The 26,850-nt window shown below is 44.1% G+C and overlaps 1 protein-coding gene across 7 annotated transcripts in view; it reads right to left on the bottom strand.

Moving 5' to 3' along the window:
- The window catches only part of RAD52 (RAD52 DNA repair protein), a 47,291-nt gene that overhangs the window by 17,791 nt on the left and 2,650 nt on the right, over positions 1-26,850 (bottom strand). For 6 of the 7 annotated variants that reach the window (XM_075122499.1, XM_075122492.1, XM_048828978.2 and 3 more), the window contains exons 2-4: positions 12,347-12,435; positions 8,723-8,824; positions 8,153-8,246 (exon numbers count right to left, since the gene is read on the bottom strand). In XM_075122499.1, the coding sequence (XP_074978600.1) occupies positions 8,153-8,246; positions 8,723-8,824; positions 12,347-12,433 (283 nt within the window). In that variant the 5' untranslated portion in view covers positions 12,434-12,435. Of the gene's footprint in view, positions 1-8,152; positions 8,247-8,722; positions 8,825-8,991; positions 9,583-12,346; positions 12,442-26,850 lie in introns of those variants that run through there. The other variant, XM_075122501.1, reaches the window with a different exon arrangement.

Below are 26,850 nucleotides of genomic sequence, written 5' to 3'. Positions count from 1 at the left end.
GTAGCTGCAAGATGGGACATTTGGCAGTGTCCACTTCACCTGCATACTGTTTGATTCACCTTAGATTATTACAATTTAGTTTTCCACTGAATGCATCCGATGAAGTGAGCTGTAGCTCACGAAAGCTTATGGTCAAATAAATTTGTTAGTTTCTAAGGTGCCACAAGTACTCCTTTTCTTTTTGCGAATACAGACTAACACGGCTGCTACTCTGAAATTTAGTTTAGTGTTAGTTATGTTCATTAGTTGGTATAAATTGGTTCACGGCTCTTGATTTGCAAGATACCTATTTTCCATATCTCAATACATTCAGCTCACAGGAAATACCTCAAATTCCTGTTAGGAACATCCCGCTACTGACCCCGAGCCCTTGATTGCTCCCCCATCCAGCCTGCTCCTTTTGACACCCTCCTCCCCTGCCTGCAGCCTAGCGGGGAGGAGTGGTCGACCTGCTTCCCCTTTCCCCTCCTCTCTCTGGTTTTTCCCCCTCCCCCCTTGCTCATTATGGCGGGGAACAAGGCGGGTAGGGCCCCGCCGCCCCTCCCCCGCCTGCCACCCTGAGCCTCTACCTCTGCCACCGCAGCTGAACCACCTGCTACCGCCCCCGCTGGGGCACTGGCAGCGGTGGACACTGGGGTGACCTTCGCTGCTGCCACATCCGTCGCTCCTTCCGACTCTGGGGAAGCCCCACCAGCTGGCGGGAAGGGCCAGGGTAAAAAGAAGGGTAAGGGCCCCGCTAAAAAGACCAGTAAAAAGTCACGTGCTTGAGTCTTTCTATGGCAGAGGGTTTTCACCAAATTGTCTATCAGTTGTGCACTTAAACTAAGGAGACAAGAAATCCTGGTATAGCCTTATCTCAATGATTGGCTAAATTAAGAAATACCTGACAACAGGCAATCAGCTCCGTTTAAGCAATCCAAAAGTTCTTAGCTTTGCTAGGTCTCAAAGTCAAGAGAGAGAAATCTATTCGGACACAAAGCATAGAGTTCACAGGAGCAGTTAGGCTCTCAGTGATCTGGAGTCTATCGTCCTCAGGACAGATTCCAAAGGTTAACAAATCTTTGTCAATCAGTGTCAAATTCATCCAACACCAGCAATGAGGACACATCTCAGGCTTCTAGGTCACATGAGCTCACTTATGTCACATGACATGACAAACTCTACCTTCACTCCATGTAAGAGTGATTCAAATGAATACATCTACCCAACAGACATTGCATGGACATGATGATTACTCTCCCGCGAAGTCCTCTCTTTGTTAAAATGGAGGAAAGATCATCTTCAGGTATGCAATGGAGTAACCTTCTCCATACATCTATCTACAAAGATTCCAGTGAAAGATGCTTTTGTTCTTGAATGGGGGCTCATCTGGATCACATGCAAATTCAGGGACTATGATCCCTCAGGAAGCCTGCTTCCACATAACATCCTAGAGCCCACAGCAATCTGCCTGGCATGCAAGGATTTCCTGCCTCTTTTTCAGGAATCAATAATTCAAGTGCTGACATTATAGCAAAGCAATGCACTGTATCAGGCAAGGGAGAGCAAGACCATCTCCACTCTGTCAAGGAAGCCATAAGTTTATGAGAGTGGTGCATTATACACCAGGTCACACCAGTAGCTCTGCACCTTTCTGGCTTTCAAAACACACTGGCAGACCAGCTAAGCAGGAACTCTTTCAACAATAATGAGTGGCCTCTCTCAGACTCAGTCCTACAGAGCATCTTTTGCAAACTGGGATTCCCAAAAGTAGACCTGTTTGCAACAAACCACCATACCAAGTATTGCACATTCTGCTTGAAGGGATGTGAGGCCAGGCTCTCTGATGTACCTTCCTTCCTCATCTCTTAGACACTGGGGTTGATGTATGTGTTTCCATGACACCAAGTGTCCTGAGGAAATGAAGGCAGCACCCTGGGTGCATGATCATGATGGCTTTAGCACGGGCCAGGCAGTGCAGGGACAGGATGGGCTGGGCTCTTGTGGTCTGGGGGAGTCACTCCCTGCTCTCCCAGGTCTCCTCCACTGCCCTCCTCTTTCTCCCTATTCCCCCCACTCAAGCAGTACTAAGAAGGCCCCTGTCTCCTGCAGCTACACCCACTCCCTTTCTCCATCCTTGGGACTGAAAATCCTGATTCCCCAAATGAGCATGGCAGACATTGTTCATTCAGATAATCAGGATTTTCAGTTAACTGAAATTCGAATAAATAGACTTTACCTATACAAGGCATGACCAAAACAGAAGGAAAACAAACAGCAGTGCATCTCAGAACATGTCCCTGATTGCACTAGCAGTCTGTGTGCCATTCAGCCAACATGCGGTCTTTGGCATGGCTGCCACACATTGCCAATCCCTGCCAGCTATGAAAAGAATTAACATGATTTCACTGGAGAGTAAACACCCGAGGAGCCCTTTGGCCTGGGAAGGTTTGGACATTGCTTTGGCTGCCCACCCCCGACAATGTAATTGAATACCACTGACCTAGAGAATACTAAGTAATAGTCAACATGGACTTGTCATGAACAAATCATTCCAAATCAATGTAATTTTCCTTCTTTGAAAGGGTAACCACCATAGTGGATAGGTAGAAAGCAGTAAATAGGATATATCTGGACTTTAATAAGACTTTTGACACAGTCACACATGACATTCTTCTAACAAAACTGGGGAAATATGGTCTAGAGAACGTGAGTGCACAACCAGGTGAAAAAACGTATTAAAAGAATAGTTATCAAGGGTTTGCTGTCAAAACGGGAGGATTCATCAAGAGGGATCCTGAATAGGTCTTATGTCAGGTACTATTCAATATTATAATTAATTACTTGGATGATAGAGTAGAGAATATATTTATAAAATTTGCAAATGACACCAAGCTGGGAGGGTCTGATGGGGCATCTGCCCCACACTGGCAGAAAAGGGGTTAAAAGCAGCCCTAGGGAGGCAGCTGATCACAGAAGGGCTTATGGGAGCAGCTAATCAGGGCCAGGCTGGCCCATATAAGAAGGGCAGCAGAACAGAGCAGTTTCAGTCACTCCCTGGAGCTTGAGAAGGGTGGAGGACTGGCTGCCTTGCAGGCGGAGGGCAGCAAGCACCCTGGGCAGAGCAGTGCTGCAGGCAGAGACCCAGGAAACTAAAGACAGCTCCTGGCAGGCTGCAGGATCTGCAGACTGAGGTCCTGACACAAGGGCAAGGAGAGTGCTGGAGCCACTGAAGGAAGGGGCTAGACAGTGGACTGCAATTAGACCATGAACTGCAGTTTGCCACAGAAAGAAGCGGCTGGATCATGGACCCCAATTTGCCACCAGCAGGACAGTAGACTGCAGGTTCCCCCGGAAGGGGGGGGGGGGGGGGGGAGACAGAGTGTGGCACAACCAGAGGGCAATGTCATTGAAGAGGACACCACAGTCCTGGGAGCAATGTGGGTCCAGGAACAGAGGTGACAGCAGGCGAGACATCACCAGAAGAGGGCACAGCGCTAATTCCCTGGACAGCCAGCTGGAGGCGCCGCAGTGGTGAGTCGCACCCCGTCACAAAGGGGTTGCGAGCACATTGAAGGACAGGATCAGAATTCAAAAAGACCTTGACAAATTGGAGAATTGGTCTGAAATCAACAAGAGGAAATTCAATAAAGATAAGTGCAGAGCTCTGCACTTAGAAAGGAAAAAAAGCAAATGCACAAGTACAAACGGGGGAATAAGTGGTTAGGCAGTAGTATTGCAGAAAAGGATCTGGGGGCTATAATGGATCACAAATTGAATCTGACTCAAACATGATGCTGTTGTGGAAAAAGGCAAATGTTATTGTAGGATGTATTAACAGAAATGTTGTAGGTAAAATACAAGAGGTAATTGTTCCGCTCTACCTGACATTGGTGAGGCCACAGCTGGAGAACTGTGGCCACACTTTTGGGTTTCACGCTTTCAAAAAAAGTTGCGGACAGATTGGAGAGAGTCCAGAGGAGAGCAACAAACCTGATAAAAGGTTTAGAGCAGTGGTTTTCAAACTTTTTTTCTGGAGACCCAGTTGAAGAAAATTGTTGATGTCCACAACCCAACGGAGCTGGGGGATGAGGGGGGGTTTGGGAGGGGCTCAGGGCTGGGGCATAGGGTGGGGCCAGGAATGAAGGATTTAGGGTGTGTGAGGGGGCTCTGGGAAGGTGGTTGGGGTGCGAGAGGGTGTCAGGGCTCTGGGCTGGGAATGAGGGGTTTGGGGTACAGGAGAGGACTCCAGGTTCGGGGGGGGCCCAGGGCTGGGACAGGGGGTGCAGGCTCTGGGCTGGCGGTGCAGGTTTGGGGGGGGGCTCAGCGTTAGGGCAGGGGATTGGGGTGTGGAGTTGAGGCACGGGCTTACCTCTGGCAGCTCCCACTCAGCGGCGCAGCCGGGGTGCAGAGGCAGGCGGGAAGCAGTGGCCAGACCCGCGCTGCTTCCCACAGCTTCCACTGGCCAGGAACGGCGAACTGCGGCCACTGGGAGCTGTGGGCGGCCGTACAAATGTAAACAAACAGTCTGGTGGCCCACCACTGAGGTAGGGACTAGCCTGTTTTAGCTGGGCAGCACTTTTGATGGCAATTCTAGCAGCCCGGTCGGCAGTGCTGACTACAGCCACCACAACCCACTGTTTGAAAACCACTGGTTTAGAGACCAGGTTGAAAAGACAAGTTGAAAGGAGCGGGCTTGTTTAGCCAAGAGAAGAGAAGACTGAGTGGAGACAGTCTTTAAATACATAAGTGTGTTACAAAGAGGATGGTGATTGTTGTTCATAGTCACCAAGGGTAGGACAAGAAATAATTGGCTTAGCTAGCAGCAAGGGAGATTTAGGTTAGATATTAGGAAAAAACTTTCTAACTATAAGGATAGTTTACCCAGGGTGGTTGTGGAATCCCTGAGATTAGAAGGTTTTAAGAACAGGCAAAAGCCTGTCAGGGATGGTCTAGGTATATTTGATCCTGCCTCAGAGTGGGGAGATGGACTAGAAGACTTCTTGACATCCCTTCCAACCCTGCATTTCTACCATTTTTATGACTATCTCAACATCCCCATTCTATCCAGGGCCACACTGTAGTTTCCAGTCCTGTAGTGACTCATGCATGTTTTTCACCCAGTTGGGAAGCTCCCTTGTTCCTGAGACCTTAATGTAGTACTAGCAACGTACACGATTCCCCTTTTGAGTCCTCAGCAACCTGCTCTCTTTACCACATGTCAATGAGTAGTGCGTTTCTTGTGGCCATTACATCAGATAGGAGAGATTCAGGGCCCCCTGCGTATAGTGTACCAGTTACTCTTAGATCTCATCCGAAGTCCCCTCGGAGTTCCACATAAACCAGTCCATCCATTTCTTGGTTTTCCTTCCTAAACGTCACTCTATCCTGAGTGAGGAGAATATTCACACACCCAGTGTAAAGAGCACTGTCATTCTACCTAGGCAGAACAAGATCATTCAGGAACACACCCAGGGTATTTTTGGCATTTTCTGACAGGGTTAAGTGGCAATCTTTATTCATACAGACATTATCTGAATGGATTTCCGAGTACTTAAGAACCTGTTATGAGTAAGGGTAGGAAAGATCCACTCAGTCATATCAGAGCTCATTCCACTTGGACTTTGTTGCCTGTTTGAGGAAGGCTCCCATATCTGAAACATGTAATGCAGCTAGATGGAGCTCGATCCACATATTAGTCACTATTCCCTAGTATATGTTGGCAGGTCAGATGCCAGTCTTTGTAGGACTATCCTGGAGTGACTATTCATGTAGGACTCCTAATACCGCCTCCAAGGAAACAGAAACATTCTTGTTAGTCACTCTGAGTGGAATCCATGCAGACAATTGACAAACAACACATGGTTCCTTGAGCTACAGTAACAGTGGTTTTTCAAGATGTGTTGTCCATACAGATTACACAACCCACACTGCCTCCCTGCTACTTCATTCTCACACCTAAAGGATTCTGTACTGAAGAAGAAACTGAAGGGCAGTTGGGCTCACTCCACCCTTTTTGCCCTTTGGTGGGAGCAATGAGGGCCCCTAAAATGTAAACATGGCCTCAATGGACACCACTGGCACAAAATAATCTAATCTCATGTGTCAAGGGTGGAATCTATGTGGCCAGCACGTCTCGAAAAACCACAGTTACTGTAGGGACTATTGAGTAACTATTCTTTCCCTTGGGGTCTGTTATGGTTCAGTATCAACAAGTGACACTGTGTATCAAAGTATGGAGTGACATGAAAGGATCCCACTCTATTTCAATGTCATGAGAAACATCTAGCGCCAGCAGGATGCCAGTCCCTTAAATGTTGAAGATCCTCTAGACCAACACTTTTCTATCAATGTGCTTCTCAGATCTTTGCAACACCAAGTCAAAACTCTCCGGCTTTCTTATCAGAATTCATTACTGAGGAAGCGAGCACCAACCTTCCAATCACCAGGCTGAAATGTTGGTGCAGGTTAGGAGCTTCTCACTGTAATCCCTGCACCAGACTTAGACTTTCAAAGTGAATGTGCTGATCTTTCAGTACTGCACTCTGTTGTATGAACCTCAAGTGTCTTCTCCAACAGATGAACTTTGAGGTGGCTCTCCTTCTTCTTTCTAGTGTGAGGGGTGAAAATGATGCAGACCAAGCATCAATATGGATTTTGTCCTTTATTGAGGCATTTAAAAGCAATGCTCATGGTCACCATTGTCACACCGCACAATGCAGAGAGACTACAACTAGTCTTTTTACTGGCAACAGCCACAACATGAATGGTAAATGAAGAGAGACCACTAGGCCTGAACCATGTAACATGTACCAGACCTTAAGAACATAGGGGTCAGGGCCAATGGAGTCTGACCCCAAACAAACCTGCAATAGTTCCTCCTAACAATTAAGAGTGCAAACTTAACTGAAAGCTAAGGCTACCCTAACAAGCTCAAAGGAGAATAGACTGAAGAAAGCACTGGGGATACCACAGTGTTTCAACTTGCTGCTCCTGCAGTGTTCAGAAAGAACTCAGGGCAGTTAGGATTGGTCTTCTTTCTGCCATCTGCTCAATGCACAGCATCAAGCAGTGTGTGCATGGCTCAAATAGGCACTATTAGCCAAAACTTTCTGAGTTTGTGCACCTGGGTACAGGTATCCCAAATATGGGGACACACATGAGCAACTACCCAAAGAGTGTCTCAGGACCTGGATGCTGGTCACAAGGAGGTATTTTGCAGGAAGTTCCATAGGTGAAGTGGGGGATGCATAAGTTGAGATGTTTGTTGCAGGTAGCAGTTGCGTGTGGCCATGACAGTTGGCTCAGGGCCTAAGTTCCCCCTAAGCTGAGCAGCCGCCTATTAAGCGCTGCGCAAGTGCTCAGGGCTGCGGCAGGGAGAGATGCCTCTCCCCCAGCCCCAGAGCTGCTGCAGTGGGGAGAGGTGCCTCTCCCTTCCATCCCAGGTGCTGCTGCGGGGAGAGAGAGAGAGCTGGGGAGAGTCCTCTCTCCGTGCTGTAGCCCCAGGGCACCCCAGAACCCACACCCACAGCCGGAGCCCTCATCCCCCACCGCCCCAAGCCCCTCATCCTTGGCCCCACCCCAGAGCCTGCACTCCCAGTTCTCACGCCCCCGCACTCCAACCTTCTGCCCCAGCCCTGAGCCGCTGCCCCCCTCCACTCCGAACCCCTTGGCCCCGCCACATGGATTTTGTTGTGTGTCACACATCACCTCCATACTGGTGCACATAACAAAATTAATTCTGCACACACATAGGAAAAACTAGAGCTGCTAGCATTAAGCAGGTGGAAGAGTCCAGATGGAATGGTTTGGCTCAGTCATCCCCACTTAGCTGAATAAACTCATTTTCAGTAACTCAGAAGTGCCATTACATAAAGCTGAGCTACTGAACATAAACAGAGTTTTCTTTACATGCAGGACAGATACTGAAACACAGGTGTTTCACCATTATTCCATTTTGCTTTCTCCTAACTGTCAAGGAGCCTGTAGGCTCCAAAATTTCATCTGCATCTTTTACAGGGACTGTCATTTTAAAGGCATGTTTCCTGTTGTTTCAGCTGAACAGTTTACAGGAAAGATGGTTTCTCAAACAGGGACCACATTCTGCCACTACAGACCCTCAGTATGAAGCAACAGGAACATAAATTCTCAAAGCCTGGAAAAAGATACTCACCAACATTCTGCTGAGTGACCGAATGAGCCCAGCCATTGTAGCCAAACATCTCATTGGCCAGACTGATGACCCTGTGACCCTCAATATAACAAACCTGAAAAGAGGAAGAGTGAATTTTAAAAGGTCCTTTACAGTCATAGCTGTACTGCACTAAGAAACACTGTTCATTTCAAGAAACATTTGACTGCCTGTGTGCAAACAATGAAAAAAAGAACTTTTCCCTGCCAAGCCCAATCTCCAGAAGAAGATGGCACAACTGAGAGAGGTAGATTTAGCGAACACAAGAGAAAGGGGAAAAAAAACCCAAATAATTTACTCACAATACATAGCATTTATATAGTGATTTACATGTTCAAAGTACTGAACAATTAATTATTACTGCCCAACATCCTATGAAGTAGGTAAATATTATTTCCATTTAAAAGATGAAGAAACTGAAGGAGGAAGTTAAGTGACTTGCCAAAGGTGTCAAGAAATCAGTGGCTGAGCTAGGGACAGTTTCTTATAGTGAAGAATTCTCTGTCTTCCACTGCCTACCCACAAAGTTTCTGCATACACACTTGTTTGTACCTTCTGTCCTCCACCAGCCTGCCGGCTGCTGATGTACTCCGGACCCAGCCTCTGACGCAGGGCATTCTGGATGGCCAGGTATTCAGCTGCCGTATACCGGTACTTTAATAGAAACAGAGTCAGACAGCTTTAGTTTCTTCACTCTATTAGCTCCCCTGCACCTGTCTCATCCTATTTTTCTTTATTGCAGTCTTCCAGGAAAAGATGAGTATTCAACTCTCATGCTTCAGGATGTAAAGGATAGTCAAAGGGCTCAGGAAGGAATTTACCTTGCTCCATGGGGTAGGTGTATTATGCTGGGGTGATATTGCTTGCTCTTACAAGGAACTAGAATAGATGGATCAATGATCTGTGTTAAATTCTATACAACTGTTTTCCAATTCTCCCAAGCAGCAAACATCCCAATTACAAAGTGATAGAACTCAGCCAAGCACACCAGTTTGAAAGAGTACCCTTGCTCCCATCCCTATGAAATCCTACAGCAGTTGTAACATGTGCAAAGTCCAGTCCAGGCTGCAGGGGCATGAAGCATAGCGGGAATCTCTATCAGCACCACTCATATTAGTCAGAAGATCAACTAGGTGTCACTACTTATTGCACTGGAAGAAATGTTAGTTATCATCTATACACACTCTGCAAAAGATACAGATAGCATTAAGTATGTGTTCAGGAATGTGGAGTGAGTGTTCCTGTTCTGCACGGATATAGGTGTGTGTGAGGAAAATTCCAGCTCCAGTCTGAAGAGTAGTGTAGATGTCTCTCTCTACTCAACAGCACCACACTTCCACCTAACTAAGGAAGGGAGCTGGTCTTCTCCAAAGGGAATCTTGACTAATCCTCAATCTTGCTGCTCTATTCATCTGCAAAACAGAACTCAGAGTGAAATTTTAAGGGACCCTCAGAGCTGTGCTAATCCCCATCCTGCCAGGCAATATAATTCAAGCAAACAGCATGAAATTTAAACAAAAAAATTCTAATATACAATCATGAGGTTTTAACATTTATATTTCAATGTATTGTTCCATTTAACTTTTTTTAGGAATAACTGTCCATTTCTTTTTCTGGCAGTTACACAGAAATATACAACGTCAGGCAAAAGGGAAAGAGAGCATTGTGTACATATATATACAGACATCATATTCATTAGCTAACTGAAGAAATAATGACATGCATAGGAGAATTCACCATGCAAGGCCAAAGACAAACTCTGTCTATTGGTTTCTTCCAATGGCTGAATGAAAACAGCTACCTTCTCTCCACCAATAGAGGAGAATGCATGTTTTTATAAGCAAGCCTGGGGCATGTCATCCACTATTAAGATAAATTCAGTCTGTGATGGGGCGTACCTACCCTGCATTGGTTCAGAAAGGGTTAACCACACGCTGTGGGCTGAGGAAGCCACACCTCCATGCCCCTGCTGGGCATGCTTCAGATGAACCAGAGTATAAAAGGGAGTAGTATAAAAGGGACCAGTTGCGATGGATGGGCCTGGGTTCCCCTACCCCAGCTGCCCCGCTGGGATGAACTGCACTGCTGACTGTAGCCATTGGGCCATACTGCCCTGAGCTACAGGCCTGCTAGATAGACCCAGGCTATTAGGCCAAACTGCCCTGAACAACAGGACAGCCTTGTGGACTCTGGCCACTGGGCCGCACTGAAGGGCGGGCTGCATTGACTCTGACCACTGGGCCATGCTGCACACAGTGCATGTGACTAAGATGGGGCCCAGTGACGACCCTGAGACCTTTGTGACATTCAAACAGGTCGCCAGCCACAGTGGCCACCAGTACAGTGGGCTACCCTCCTGGCACTGTACTTAACTGGCCCAGCCCAAATCGCTTACCAGAACTTACACCCTCATCAGGCACTGCGATACAACAAAGTGAAGGCAGCCACCCTGGACCAGGCTGGTGTCAGTCCTGAGATGTACTGCCAACGACTCTACTGCAAATAGTCCCTGCCCAGGGCCAGGCCACAGCCCAGCAACTCTGGGACTACCGCTGGTGGTAACTGGAATCAGAGAAATGGACCAGAATCCAAGTGGTGGAGATGGTGGCACTGGAGCAGTTTACCCAGATCCTACCCGCTGGGGGAAGGAATGGGTGCAATGGCACTGTCCGGCAACCCTTGCTGAACTTGTCTTCTTATTGGAAGACCTCATGATCGCTGAGGGTCAGAGCAGCAAGCCTGTAGAGCAGGGAGCCCAGGAAACTGGGGTCATCCAGCCAAGTGGGGACCACAAAAGGCCAATGTAAGAACCTCTGCTGCCAACCCAGGCCACCAGCAACTATGACAAACCCTGACACAAGGTGACTGAGTGACCTTCCCGGGACAGACTAGCCTGAGGAGTCGCCGTATTATCACCATCCTAGGTCAGAAGGCACGAAATAACCACCGACCACTCCTTAAGAGGATGGCGAGAGCCATCCAAAAAGAACTGCAAACTAAGCTGTCCCTAAGGGTAGTAGAGGAATCTCAGAGAGAGTGGCGGAACCCAATAGTACTGGTCCCAAAGCTTGTTAGTGCCATCAGATTTTGTATCGATTTCAGGAAAGTTAATGCTATTTCCTGGACCGACACCTACCCAAAGCTTCAGGTAGATGAACTCCTCGTGTGGCTGGGTAGTGCTTAGTTCATCTCAACATCACATCTAACTAAGGGGTACTGGCGAATACCCCTGACACTGGCCTCCTGTGAGAAGGCTGCCTTCCCTACCCTGTTTGGCTTATACCAATTTATCATGATGCCGTTTGGGCAGCATGGAGCCGCAGCCACTTTTCAGTGACCAATGAACCAAATATTACAGCCACACAACCAAGATCTGGAAGCCAGTTGGGTTAAGGCTCCAGCAGACCCCCAGCTGACCACCGCTGCCGACAGAGGAGAGACAACAGAGGCCACAAGACTACCAGACTTGGAAGTAAGCGTAGGAAGCAACCCAGGGATCAGGACTAAGGTACTGGGTGACCAAGACTGATTGTGGAAGCACTGTTTCCTAGTCCTGGGTTGGGACCCAGTGGAGCAGGGTGGGCCTGGGTCCCCCTACGCTGGCTGCCCTACCAGTGGGGCAGCTGATGCCCAGAGGGGCGAACCGTGCAGCAGAATGCCTGCCCCACTGACCTTAGCCATTGGGCCATGTTGCTCTGAGCTACAGGGCTGCTAGAAAGACTCGGGCCATGAGGTCGAGCAGCCCTGAACAAAAGGACAGCCTTGGGGACTCTGGCCATTGGGCTACATTATCCTAGGGGCCAGAGCAGCTGTGGTGACATGGGAGGCCAAGCTACTTGGGCTGCTAAAATCTCTGCTTTGATCTCCCCACAACCCAGTGCCCCATAATGGGGTATACCTACTCCACGACACAGTCCAGTTCATCAGAGAAAGAAAAACATTCGTCCTGTCCTTTAAAAAATAATTCAAGGCCCTTTCTCCAAGTAATTCAGATAAAAGCTAGTAGTGTTGGAGAGACAGCTCTGCCACCAGCAGGGGAAAATGTAATGAGGATGAAGATTATCATGGTTATGACGACAGGTATGTTATGCATTAAAAACAATTAAGTGATTTGTGATATTTCCTGAAGTGCAAGAGGAAGACTTCCAGCTCTGTTCTAGATGAAGAGAGACTGACCTGCCCAAAGCACACAGCAGAGCTGCCACTGTTGGAACCAATCTTGCTGGTGTGGCTTCCATTGTTTGTCCCCTGACTTTCAGACATTCCTAAAGACAAAGGAAAGAAAACAAATCAAACACACTGAATCATCGTCATTGGCAAAAACAAAACCCAAAAAACACCTGAATAGAAAGCAACAGATACAATAGTCTCACTGAAGACTTTTAGGATTGTAGTCTAGAAGAGACTTAGTACGTAGTCCATCCCACTATAAGCATGCAGTAAAAAATCCCTTCATACAGGATGCATGAGATATTATATCAATATTTTACTTTGAATTCTAATGAGCAACCGCAGTTACAACAGAAATTCATTTTGTGATTAATTCATTTTTTGCTTCCCAAAAGCAAATCTAACAGATCCCAGCAACATAACCACTTTTCTTAAACATAATCTACAGTGTTATAACTTTGTTAACTTCTGGTAGAGATGGGCCTTTGCTACTTTTTCCCCCATCCATACCCTCAACCTGTTTTATCTCCCCCATTCATTGTTCCCCTCAGGGCTTTTTCCACATGGAAGTTATGGTGTGAATTTAAAACACAATATTTATTCTGCACTAACTCTCCATGTGGACACTGCAATTGCACTGAGAACCCCTTTGTCTGGTTTATCTTAGGGCCTGTCTACACTACAAAATTAAGTTGACTTTATCTAATTCAACCAAATTAATTAAGTTGATTGTGCATGGCCACACCATGCTCATTGTCTCAATGGAGTGCATCCTCACTAGCAGTGCCTGCATCAATGCACAAAGCAGTGCATTGTGGTTAGCTATCCCAAAGTGCAACTTGCTGCAGTGTGTTTTGGGAAGTTTGTGCAATGCTTCATGGGACCAAAACATTGTCGCAGGAGAGAATGGGAACATTGCGTCAGCATCCCATGATGCACTGGGCTCCCTCCCTCATATCAATGGCAAACAACCCAGTGGTTTTCGTGCCTTAAAATTGCCACGCATATGCCATAACCCCAGAAACATGGAGCCTGCTCGGTGTGAGCAACTCAAACACCTTGCGCCTTCTCCTGCAGAATTTCCAGAGCTGAAGTAGGGTCCGCCGTGCAGAACATAGCTATGTTCTGCTATCAGCCCTGTTGCAAGCCATTGAAAGAAACAATTCACAGTTGCTGCTGGCAGTCACAGACCAGCTGCACTCTATTGAGCGCCATTTCTGGTCCCATGAAACAAGCACTGACTGGTGGGACTGCATTGTTTTGCAGGTATGGGATGACGAATAGAGGCTGCAGAACTTTCGAATGCAGAAGGCCACCTTCCAGGAACTTTGTGCAGAGCTTTCCCCTTACCTGCAGTTCAGCAACACAAAAATGAGAGCTGCTCTGACAGTGGAGAGTTAGTGGGGATTGCGATTTGGATGCATGCAACGCCGGACAGTTACTGGTTAGTGGGGAATCAGTTTGGAGTAGGTAAATTAACCATGGAAGCTACTGTGCTCCAAGCGTACAGGGCCATTAATCGACTTCTGCTATGAAGGGTAGTGAGTCTGGGAAATGTGCAGGACATAGTGGATGGTTTTGCTGCAATGGGGTTCCTTAATTGCGATGGGGTGATAGATGGCACACATATCACCATCTTGGCACTAGACCACCTTGCCAAGGAGTACATAAACCAAAAGGGATACTTTTCAAAGTGTTGCAAGCGCTGGTGGATCACAAGTGCTGTTTCACCAATGTCAGCGTAGGATGGTCGGGGAAGGTTCATGACGAGTGCATCTTTAGGAACTTGGGTCTGTTCAAAAAGCTGCAATCTGGGATTTTCTTTCCAGACCACAAAACGTACACTGAAGATGTTGAGAAGCCTATAGTTATCCTGGGGAGCCCAGCCTAGCCCTTGCTCCCATGGCTTATGAAGCCATGCACTGGCCATCTGGACAGTAGTAAGGAACGGTTGAACTATAGGCTCAGCAAATGCAGAATGGCGGTTGAATGTGCCTTTGGTCATTTAAAAGGGCGCTGGAGAAGTTTACTAACAAAGTTGGACCTTAGTGAAGACAACATCCCCATGGTTATAGCTGTCTGCTGTGTGCTCCATAATATCTATGGGGAAAAAGAGGGGGAAAATTTTCTGCAGGGATGGGCACTTGAGACAGATGGCATGGCACCCATTTTTGAGCCGCCAGACACCAAGGCAATAAGAAGAGCCCAGCAAGGGGTGCTGCGAGGCTTTGAAAAGCTGTTTCAATAATGAGTCACAGTAATGTGAGCTGCTTGTCTACATTGTGCTTTCCCAAACCTTCACCTGGCTTGTATCACTGTCCCTGTAAAGCCAACCCCCTGCCCAAGCCCACTGCTTCTACTCAATAAAGAACATTTATTTCTCGAATCCATTTACTTTATTTAACAAACATAAGTAAAGAGGGAGAACAGAAAAAAAAGGTAACCTTGGGGAAAAGGGGTTGTAAAGTTGGAATGGGAGAAACATTTTCAGCTGTGTAATACAACACCACATTCCAGATCATCAAAGGTCTGTGAATGGGCACCTTCTGTGAGATCAGTCTCTTGAGGGTAAAAGAGGTGGAAAGGAAGGAGATGCTGCAAGACCCGGTCCTTATGCTGCTATGCTGTGTACTGCAACGATGCCAGCAGAATTAATTCAGAAGTTGCGTGGGAAAGTGCCCTACCATGGTGGAAGAAATAAGACTGCCCTGCCCAGAAACCTTCTGCAAAGGATCGCAGAGTACCTCCATGAAAGTTTCCTAAAGATATCCACGGAGGATTCCTGGGCTATCCCAGTCCACATAAACAGTCTTTTCTGGGGGCCACCCTTTGCATAGCTGGAGCGGCCTCTTGTAAGCAGAGAGCATCACCACCTCGCTTTTTCTTCACAGTAAACATGCAATAGCATCAAATGTGTGGGCCTGCTAAAGTTTAACTGGACTTTGATTGTATACTCACCAGAGGTGCCTTCCCTGGCATCATGGTCAGCCACAGTGATGTCCTGCAACCCACAGGGCTTTAGGGTTAAAAATATTTCCTGGCTCTCGGGGAGAATGGATCCATCGCTCGCCTGTCTCCCATTTTCCTCCTCCACCATATAATCCTCCTTGTTGTCCCTAGACTCTTACACCTGTGAGGTGTTGTCATAAATATAAAGGGAAGGGTAAACCCCTTTAAAATCCCTCCTGGCCAGAGGAAAACTCCTCTCACCTGTAAAGGGTTAAGAAGCCAAAGGTAACCTCGCTGGCACCTGACCAAAATGACCAATGAGGAGACAAGATACTTTCAAAAGCTGGGAGGAGGGAGAGAAACAAAGGGTCTGTCTATATGCTGTTTTTGCCGGGGATAGACCAGGAATGGAGTCTTAGAACTTTTAGTAAGTAATCTAGCTAGGTATGTGTTAGATTATGATTTCTTTAAATGGCTGAGAAAAGAATTGTGCTGAATAGAATAACTATTTCTGTCTGTGTATCTTTTTTGTAACTTAAGGTTTTGCCTAGAGGGGTTCTCTATGTTTTGAATCTAATTACCCTGTAAGGCATCTACCATCCTGATTTTACAGAGGGGATTTCTTTACTTTTATTTACTCCTATTTCTATTAAAAGTCTTCTTGTAAGAAAACTGAATGCTTTTTCATTGTTCTCAGATCCAAGGGTTTGGGTCTGTGGTCACCTATGCAAATTGGTGAGGCTCTTTATGCAACATTTCCCAGGAAAGGGGGGGGGGGTGCAAGTGTTGGGAGGATTGTTCATTGTTCTTAAGATCCAAGGGTCTGGGTCTGTAGTCACCTAGGCAAATTGGTGAGGCTTTTTACCAAACCTTGTCCAGGAAGTGGGGTGCAAGGTTTTGGGAAGTATTTGGGGGGAAAGACGTTTCCAAACAGCTCTTCCCCAGTAACCAGTATTTGTTTGGTGGTGGTAGCGGCCAATCCAAGCACAAAGGGTGGAATATTTTGTACCTTGGGGAAGTTTTGACCTAAGCTGGTAAAGATAAGCTTAGGAGGTTTTCATGCAGGTCCCCACATCTGTACCCTAGCGTTCAGAGTGGGGGAGGAACCTTGACAGGTGTCCACGTTGCTTGTGGGGGTGCTGAGAGAATCACATGCAGCTCATTGAAGAACTGGCATGTGTGGGGCTCAGCACCAGAGCAACTGTTCGCCTCCTTTGCCTTCTGGTACGCCTAGCGAAGTTATTTTATTTTCACACAGAACTGCTGCGTGTCCCCCCCCATTCCACGAGCGATCTTTGCACAGATGTTAGCTTTTCTTCTGATGGATCGGAGCTCTGCTTGCACAGACTCTTCTCCCCACACAGCAATGAGATCCACCACCTCCTGTGCAGAACAAGCAGAAGCACGTTTGGGGCGTGTAGTCTCTATGATCAGCTGTACTGAAGCTGGCATGCTCCCAATGCTGATCAAACAGGAAATGGAAAATCAAAAATTCCCAGGGTTTTAGCAGGGGAAGGGCTGTTTCCTGTGTACCTGGCTGCAGTGCAGCAGAATTGAAAATGATCTCCAGAGTGGTCACAGATGAGCTTTGTGGAACACCACCTGGAGGCCAATTAAGTTGAATTACACGACACTATATCTGAACTATCTCACAGCTGACCCATGAAAATTGAATTAAGGGCTACACCTCTTGCAAAGGTGGACTACAGAAGTCGACATTAGAGGCAATTTAGGTCAGCATAAAGGACCCGGTAGTGTAGACACATACATTAACAGGTCGACTTAAGGCGGCTTCCTTCGACCTAATTTTTTGGCTTATACCAGGGCCTTAGTCTACTTTAGAGAGGATTAAGCTAAGCCACAAAAAAAGCACTCTGAGGGCATGTCTACACAGAGCAGCAATCAGCACTACAGGAATGTGATTTCTAAAGCAGAATGTGTTGCGCACTAATTGGTCTGGGTGGGCTCTGCTGGTGCACACTAAAAGTCCCTTAGTGCACACTACTAGTCCGCTTTAGAAATCACATCCCCATAGTGTGCATTGCTGCACCACATAGACAAGCCCAAAGTCTTTGTTTCCAATTCTTTTGCCTTACTCATTGACTTCAACTGCTTTTCAAGCTCTTGACACATTTCAACCAAGAGATAGCCACATTTTTTTGTGGTGGGTGAAGTGACTCTTTCTATTCCAGCAGAATAGAAACCAGTTTGCACTTCATATATGTAGTTCCCTTGGTCTTCACTCATAAACAGGATTATTACACATGGGCTACCTTGAATACATCATCAGCTATTCTTAGTAGCAGCAGTTCTTTCTTTAGGAGGTCTCTTCACTTGTTGGAACAGGTGTGGCTACCCTAAGAAGTCCCATTTACAATCACCTTTCTTTGTAAGACTATTTGAATATTCTATATTTTATCAGCTTCTATCTTGACTAGCCATCACATCAGTAATATTCAGCACTTAATCCGCTATTAAGAGTAACTCCCTTTTGTTTACATTAGACTGAAAATATTAAGCTTATTTTATCCTTGTACAAAACCTAATGATTTTAAAAAATTCATTGAAATAGTTATTTTACTTCAACAGCCCCCTGCAGTCAGGATAGATAAAAATAAATCATTTTTAAAAGTCATTTTTATGTTTTAAAAGTAAACCTGGTTAAAATTAAATTTGACAACCTATGTTATGGCCTAAACTTATTATATTACAGTAATTTAAATTAAATACAAAAAAAAGTACATATTTGGTGCAAAATTTTTAAAGAAAGTTAGACAACTGAATTGGTGGAAATCACTGGTTAAGCACCTGGAACATAAGTTTGTTGCGGTGCTAAACCAGCTTTTGACAGCAGTATCCTCTTGTGCAGATCTTGACAGAGTATCTTCTTTTCAATTTATTCTACTAGTTCAATTCTAAATTAAGAAACCAACTGAAACTTGAAAAGGCAGGAAAGCCTGTTTTCCTCTTCAAATTTATGAATATAAATTAAGTGCGAGAGGATGAGATCTACTAGTTCTAAAAATCTTGAAGAGCCATAGGCCATATCTACAGTTACAGCAGCACATAGGATACAGGCACTACACATGTAGCTACATGCTGCAGTGAAAGGCAAGCTGCATCCACACTTGTCAGTTGTGTGTAGCTACATGCTGCAGTGGGGAAAGGCTCTTGCAGGAGGGAACTGCTAGAGCCTTTCACTGCAGTCTCAGCCATTCCCTGCTCCTGGAGCCTTTCACTGTGGGGGGATACTACACTGCTAAAAATAAGTGTAGAGGTCAGAAGCACTACTTAGGTCTGTAGAGAACCTATATAGGGTATATACCTTGGGGGTTCAGGAGCATAGCGCATGCTAATCTACTTGCTCAAGCCATCCCTCCTCATCTACACTACTAATTATTCCTGTGGTAGCTGATCATAAAGTGTCTGTACTCTACCCACCACTATAAGTGTAGATGTAACTACAGTGACTAGAAATAATCAGTACATTTCACTGAGTACTGATAAAACTTCCTTTGCTCAATAAATCTGTTAGTTTTAAATGCAAAAGATGTTTTGATAAATTTTTTTCCTTATGTTTCTAGCACATTTCAGGCTGTTTTATTTAATTAAATAAATACATAAAATAAAATGCAATTTTTGTGCATTTCATTGAATTTCCACCCAAATATAAATGGACACAAAAAATTAATCATCTACTAAATAAATAAATCATTCACTATTTTCCAAAATAAAGGTAAAATTTAAGAATCTTCATAAATATATATATAAAGCTGTATAACTGCTTAAATAAGTGTAGAAATATACTGTATCCTGCAGGTTAGCAAAAGGAAGCACCAAATTTAGTGTAAAGATTATATTTAGTTTAAATTAACATTTTAATGGCTACCAACATTTCTCTAGGAAAATAACTAAAGTTCAAATGCAAGCATGATTAAAACTGTTTATATCAAGGTTTCCTCTTGCTCACTTAAATAACAATTAAAATCACCGATTTAAATCATTTTGACTGAAATCAATCCATTCTGACCGAAGTACTGGAAATCCAATCTCAACAGCATCATGCTATTGCATATGAATCTGAGACCAGAAAACAAAGAGAGACAAAAATCTTGTTTCACTGCCCAAAATGAGAAATACAAAATGGTAAGAAATAAAACCTTTTTGATATACCTGAATGCAGTTTATTAACTCAGGTGAAGGTATTTAAAAAGATTATTCCCCATTTTGCCAATCTCCTTTAAACCTTCTCCCTTAATTACTGCCAATAATCATATAATACTTTGGAATTTTGTCTCTTCTTTTTATCACCCTAAGCTGCAACTGACCCAGAGGCCTGAGTTTCAGTCTTCATAAGGATTCCTGGCTTTATCAATTTTGCCTGCTGCCATACTGCTCCACGCTGTGATGTAATCATATTTCATAAATGATTCAGGGCTGTGAAACCTTTCGAACGCCTAAGTACTACACTCTTCCTACTGTGTTAGCACTGAACAAATAGCCAGCATGGTATTCTATGCTGTTGGATGTGCAGGCTTTTGGCTGAGACAGAAAACAGATACAAAAGGACAGGGTGGATTTGATTTTGCACGCATACCTGTCTTACCCACAGGTAGAGGAACTTCATTACAATATTCCCAAACTGGGTCTCTTTTACAGCCTGAGATTGTTATAGGTTTTCCCTTCTAGTGAGAGAATGGTATGGTAGATCTCAAATCAATGAAGGCTACACTCAGAAAGACCCCAAGACTTCTGGAATATGCTGCTCAAACAGTTTCACTTTTGTTTCTACTGCCTGTCCCTCCCTTCTCACATTTCTCTCCAGACTTCTTCTCCTTGTCCAAATCTATTCCGCCCCCAACAATCTTCTATTCATTGAACTTTTTGAAACTTTGCACTTTTAGAAAGAGGTAAGGGATTGACTCAGTGTACACAAATTTGCAGAGGGACAACAAGTTGAGGTCTGTTATTTCTCACCTCTACATATTATTTATTTAAAACCAATTTTTGCTGTTAACAAGCATGTTATCTCTGGAGACCCAAACCCACAGTTTGAGAACTGCAAACTAAGCATTTCTGATGATATCTTCTAGACTGAGCACTGAGTCCCACTGGGTAGATAAAGATTAACCTAAATAATCTATACAGAAGCCCGTGGAACTCCTTAAGATTGGGTCCCTAAACCATGAACTATTGGAACTCATTTGCAAAACTTTTCTTAAACATTCCATGAATAGTTTAAGAAAAGGAAAAGGACCTAGGGGTGACAGTGGACGAGAAGCTGGATATGAGTCAGCAGTGTGCCCTTGTTGCCAAGAAGGCCAATGGCATTTTGGGATGTATAAGTAGGGGCATAGCGAGCAGATCGAGGGACGTGATCGTTCCCCTCTATTCGACATTGGTGAGGCCTCATCTGGAGTACTGTGTCCAGTTTTGGGCCCCACACTTCAAGAAGGATGTGGATAAATTGGAGAGAGTCCAGCGAAGGGCAACAAAAATGATTAGGGGTCTGGAACACATGAGTTATGAGGAGAGGCTGAGGGAGCTGGGATTGTTTAGCCTGCAGAAGAGAAGAATGAGGGGGGATTTGATAGCTGCTTTCAACTACCTGAAAGGGGGTTCCAAAGAGGATGGCTCTAGACTGTTCTCAATGGTATCAGATGACAGAACGAGGAGTAATGGTCTCAAGCTGCAGTGGGGGAGGTTTAGATTGGATATTAGGAAAAACTTTTTCACTAAGAGGGTGGTGAAACACTGGAATGCGTTACCTAGGGAGGTGGTAGAATCTCCTTCCTTAGAGGTTTTTAAGGTCAGGCTTGACAAAGCCCTGGCTGGGATGATTTAACTGGGAATTGGTCCTGCTTCGAGCAGGGGGTTGGACTAGATGACCTTCTGGGGTCCCTTCCAACCCTTATATTCTATGATTCTATGAATATATTGTCTCATACTATAGAATTAGAATTTATAATCCCTATTCCATGATATCTTTGAGCTATAATGTATTTTAATTAAAATGATCTTTAGATAGCATTAAAAAGCATTTTATAAAAAAAATGATTTAAATTAAAAAACTGATTTTCAAAAATCATTGACTTTTATCCACCCTGCAAAACGATAGCATGGAAGAACTGGAGAGATACATATGTAAGCTCCTGGGGGCAGGGACCATCTCTTCATTATTCTGTGTTTGTACAGTACCAAACACAGTGGGGCCCTTATCTATCACTGAGGCTCCTAAATAGTACAACATACAAATAATAGACATTACAGGGAGCTCCTCAGTCATTCATGGTTAAAAAGGAACTATCTGAAATGTTTAAAAAAGCTCATTGTGTTTAACAGCCATTAGGAGCCTGGCTCACTCTGTGCTCTGCTTCTGCCATGTGAGGGTCCAACATTCTTCAGATGCTGAGGGAGTTCTGTTGGACTCACAGCAAGGCGCTAAAACCTAAGAGTGAGAATTAAGACAGACTATATTCAGAGAAGGGGCATTAGCTGTGGGTTCTTGAGCAAATACCAAATTGGGTAATTATACTGGGTCTATCTTAAATTCCACTTGCTGTTTTGGTTGGATACAGTTATTCTTCACTTGCCGTCCAAAACCAATGTATAGTTTTGATATACAATTTTAACTGCCATATTTCAATCCAGAGCAGAACACATTTCTGTAATAGATGAAGAGATTTTTCTATTTATAATATATGGTTTTCGAAAAGTCATTTTGAGATCTATTTGGTCGGAAGGGGAGATTACATATACTGTATACCTAAAAGGTCATCATCATGATATCAAACTCCTATGACGTTAAAAGGCTTTTCTTTTATTTAAGCAGAATACCTTGTTACAACAGCAGGAGAGCATTTAACAAATCATGCTGGTCAGCAGCAGCAGGAGTAAAAGTTTGAACAGTAACAGGTATTTCATGTTCATGATCTAGGCAAACAAAAGGATATACTATAGTTGCAAAGCCCCTAGATAGGCATGTTTTTACTGTTGAGGTGAATGTAGCATGTGTAAACAACTTAAACCTCTCGCTAGTTTGCCCAGAGTTTCCACGAATAGTGAGTGAAGACACTTTTTAGCAAAATGATTTTTTTAAATTGAAAGCAGTATTATGTCCTTTGACCTTCTATATGACATATACCAGTATAGGTAGTCTGAATTGCAAGGAAAGATACACCATAAAAACAAGTTCTGAGTAGGTTATGGGAGTCAGATCTCTCGTAGAATGAGAGGAAACTCAAAGTCCCATTCAAAAAGGTTAAATTATTCAATCACCGACAGTTAACAAACTGATCCAAATTCCAGCAGCCAAAAATCCTGACTATGCTACCAGTGCACATATATAATCTGGTTTGTATCCAAATGTAATTCTGACACTATCTTAGAAGCAGGTGCCAAAATCTTATAAGTGTGAAAGATGGTGTTGGTTTAGTCCACGGGTTGGCATCCTTTTTCAGAAGTGGTGTGCCGAGTCTTCATTTTTTCACTCTAATTTAAGGTTTTGCATGCCACTAATACATTTTAATGTTTTTAGAAGGTCTCTTTCTATAAGTCTATAATATATAACTAAACTATTGTTGTACGTAAAGTAAATAAGGTTTTTAAAATGTTTAAGAAGCTTCATTTAAAATTAAATTAAAATGCAGAGCCCCCAGACCAGTGGGCAGGACCCAGGCAGTGTGAGTGCCACTGAAAATCAGCTCGCGTGCAATAGATTGCCTACCCCTGGTTTAGTCTCTAACTCTGTTCTCATAGACAGCTCGCTTCCTCTCTGTGAGCCACATCCCAATTCCTGTGGACACAGTAATCTGGTTTGGAAAACCAGTTTCACTACTGCAGCAGAGTGTTTTCTGAACCCAATGGAGTGCAATACAGATGAAGTTCCACATTTTAGCACAGTTAGCTCAGAAGCATTTGAGAGTAACAAGTCTATACTTTTGAAATACCTGCTCTCTAACATTTTTCAAAGAGAGGGAAGTTTTATGAAAATGGGATCTATTAGAGACTCCTGGGGGTGCTGCAGTACCCCCTGGCTTGAAGTGGTTTCCATCATATACAGGGTTTAGAGTTTGGTTCAGGGTTTAGAGTTTGGTTCAATGGCTCTCAGCACCCCCACTATACAAATTGTTTTAGCACCACTATCTATTAATATCCCATCTGAAAATCAAATTTATTAGATGGGTGAAACAAGGCTTCCACTCCCAACGCAATTACAGGCCTCAATAGGATTTTTTCCAAAGTATCTTAGTCAGCTGAAACATTTTGAGAATTAGACACTGACAGCAATCATTGCAGTACACAAAGGTCTCTAATGTATGACACTGTGTGGGGGCAGGTACGTTGCCTAACTCACTTGAGTAGCGTTCAGAAAGCTGCTTTTTCCAGCGGTCACATCAACCATGTGAATCTAACCTACATGCCTATGCCTGTTTATTGTATTCCTCGACCTGATATCTGGACATCTAGGATCTACCAGTTGTCTCCTTTTGAGAATATAATTTCTATTATTTACAAGTAATTCTCTTCAAATTTGCCCTGTAATGGTCCCAGGCAGTTTTTTATCCTGACCTGAGCCGGCATGAAATTCCACAACCAAGTAGCCCATCTAGGTTCTTCTATAGTGCCTATTACTGTAGTACCTTAACACCCCATAAGCTTTTTAAAAATAAAATTCCCCTTCTTTATTCAATGTGTCAGAGTAATCTGCTTGTAAGTTGTTGTTTTTAAAAATAAAGTAATTGTTTTGAGAAGGCCAAATCAAAGAAACTAATTTTGAAAAGAGTTCTGAAAGTGGTGAGGTGAACATGGTTATTCTTATCTCTTGTGGTAATGAGTTCCACAGTTTTTAATCCAGCTGTTGAGAAAGTTCTCTCTGCGGTTCACAAGTTTCCCTGTAATGGTTATCAATTTCACTGTTCCAACTGAACACAGCTGTTGTGGGAAGTGATAGTCCAAGGGCCATACATTCACTATATATACACATGGCCTAAAACAAATTTTCATGCAATTTGTATTTCACAATACTCTATTTTCTTCCTCCCCAGCATGCTACCCATACTTTCTTCAGTATGCGATAAAAAGTTTCCTTCAGAGTAAGGCTATGGTTTGCTGAGTGAAAATCTCTTACATTCTTTCAATAACAATCATTCCATAGATCCCACCCAGAGCAAGCTAGTCAAATATGTGAGCTCAAAGAGGTACTTAGTTGGCTGGTACTGGAGACAATTCAGTGCATTCTGTTCTAAAATTCCTATTTAACCCACTTTTCTTATTTTTAGATAATCTACAATTATATAGGGTATTTCCTTCTACAGTATTTCCTTCCCACAGCATTTTACAGATAAACCAATATATAAACTATACAGAGATAGCTGCATTTCAGTGGTGGATAGAGCAATCTCTGAAGTGGAACATTGCACGTGTTTTTAACAGGGCACAAAAATACTGCATAACCGTTTAGGACAAACTGGGAATGACAGTATTGAACTGAAATTGCAGTGGAATTTAGATCGTGTATGTAAACTTTATAGGGGATTTTTTTTTATTACATGGTTTACCTGACACAAGTAACCTTTCAATTTGGTCACATCATCACAGTTTAAGTTTCACATTTGTAAAATGATGTAGAAGAAAATGACTTGTCCTGGAGAGCAGACCGTTATTGCGCACGCACTCGGTGTTTAAACATCTCATGAAAAATCTCAGAATAACTTTAATTTACATACCTCCTTTCTTTCAGAAGAATACCAAAGTGCTTTATAAACGCAGACTGAGATACCAGTTTTACACAAACCAATTCAGTCACCTCTAGAGTGAAAAACATAGCTGTGTAACAGAACATAGCAACACTGGATGATTGTTTGGGACTGGCAGTGAAGAATACAATATTCATGTGTAAGTGTCGTGGCAATTTAGTTTGGTAGAATTTAAATACCAGAATAGAAATTAATCCAGAAGTGTATCTGACATCCCTGCTTTCATAATATTAAAAGTAATATGAGGTCATTCAAGCCACAGGGACTTAAAAATGTAGTTGTTATATCAGGTACAAAGATAAAATTTCAAGCAGCAGGACAGTAAACCCTAAATGAAACTGGGGTAATAGTTCAGTAGTGACTACGCATCTCACTCTTTTGAGACTTAAATGTGCTTCTGTTCCACTCTAGCTTGTTGTTGTCTTTCTTTTCTGAAAATTATTTAAGTTAACAAATGTAGTCTTTAAACTTGAGGCTGTTAAAATACTTTAGTCCTGTACAAGACAGAGTACCCATTTCCTTCAGATTACTTTTCTCCCTGGGTTCCTGCTGACATGTATGGAAGCACATGTTGCAGGCTGCCATTCATGCACTGCTTTTCCTATTTTCTACAAGAGGAGAAGAGGCATGCTGTCTCAGGGTAAGTCTACACTTAAAACACTGCTTTGGCGCAACTGCCACTGCTATAGCACTTTAACAGAGACACTGTAAGTCGCCGGAAGAAAGCTCTTCCATCAGCTTAATTAATCCACCTCCTTAAGAGGCGGTAGTTATGTTGGTGGGAAAAGCGCTGTCTACACGGGGGGGAGGGGGGGAAGAATACGTGTTAGGTCAGTACAACTACAGCACTCAGGAGTATGGCTTTTTCATACCCCTGAGCGATGCAGTTATACCAATTGACAGGTTGCAGAGTAGCAGCCGTGTTAGTCTGTAGTCGCAAAAAGAAAAGGAGTACTTGTGGCACCTTAGAGACTAACCAATTTATTTGAGCATAAGCTTTTGTGAGCTACAGCTCACTTCATCGGATGCATTCAGTGGATAATACAGTGGGGAGATTTATATACATAGAGAACATGAAACAATGGGTGTTACCATACACACTGTAACAAGAGGGTGATCGCTTAAGGTGGGTAGCGGATAGAATACCCCAGGTCGGGGTTCCAGGGGTGTGTCTGTGCGGATTTGTTCTTGTGCTTTTTCAGGGAGTTTCTTGAGCAAATGGTGTAGTTCCTTTTGGTAACCCTCAGTGGAATCAGAGGGTAATGACTTGTAGAAAGTGGTGTTGGAGAGCTGCCTAGCAGCCTCTTGTTCATATTCTGACCTATTCATGATGACGACAGCACCTCCTTGGTCAGCCTTTTTGATTATGATGTCAGAGTTGTTTCTGAGGCTGTGGATGGCATTATGTTCTGCACGGCTGAGGTTATGGGGCAAGTGATGCTGCTTTTCCACAATTTCAGCCCGTGCACATTGGTGGAAGCACTCTATGTAGAACTCTGTTGTTTCGACCTTCAGGAGGAGTCCACCCAGAATCCTTCTTTTTGTAGTCTTGGTAGGAAGGTCTCTGTGGGTTAGTACGTTGTTCAGAGGTGTGTTGGAAATATTCTTTGAGTCGGACATGTTGAAAATAGGATTCTAGGTCACCACAGAACTGTATCATGTTCATGGAGGTGGAGGGGCAGCAGGAGAGGCCCCGAGATAGGACAGATTCTTCTGCTGGGCTAAGAGTATAGTTGGATAGATTAACAATATTGCTGGGTGGGTTAAGGGAACCACTGTTGTGGCCCTTGTGGCATGTAATAG

This window comes from Caretta caretta, chromosome 1, assembly GCF_965140235.1.
Source record: "Caretta caretta isolate rCarCar2 chromosome 1, rCarCar1.hap1, whole genome shotgun sequence".
Taxonomy (NCBI): Eukaryota; Metazoa; Chordata; order Testudines; family Cheloniidae; genus Caretta; species Caretta caretta.
The sequence above is the reverse complement of the archived record's forward strand: the minus strand, read 5'-3'. Positions and strand labels throughout refer to the sequence as shown.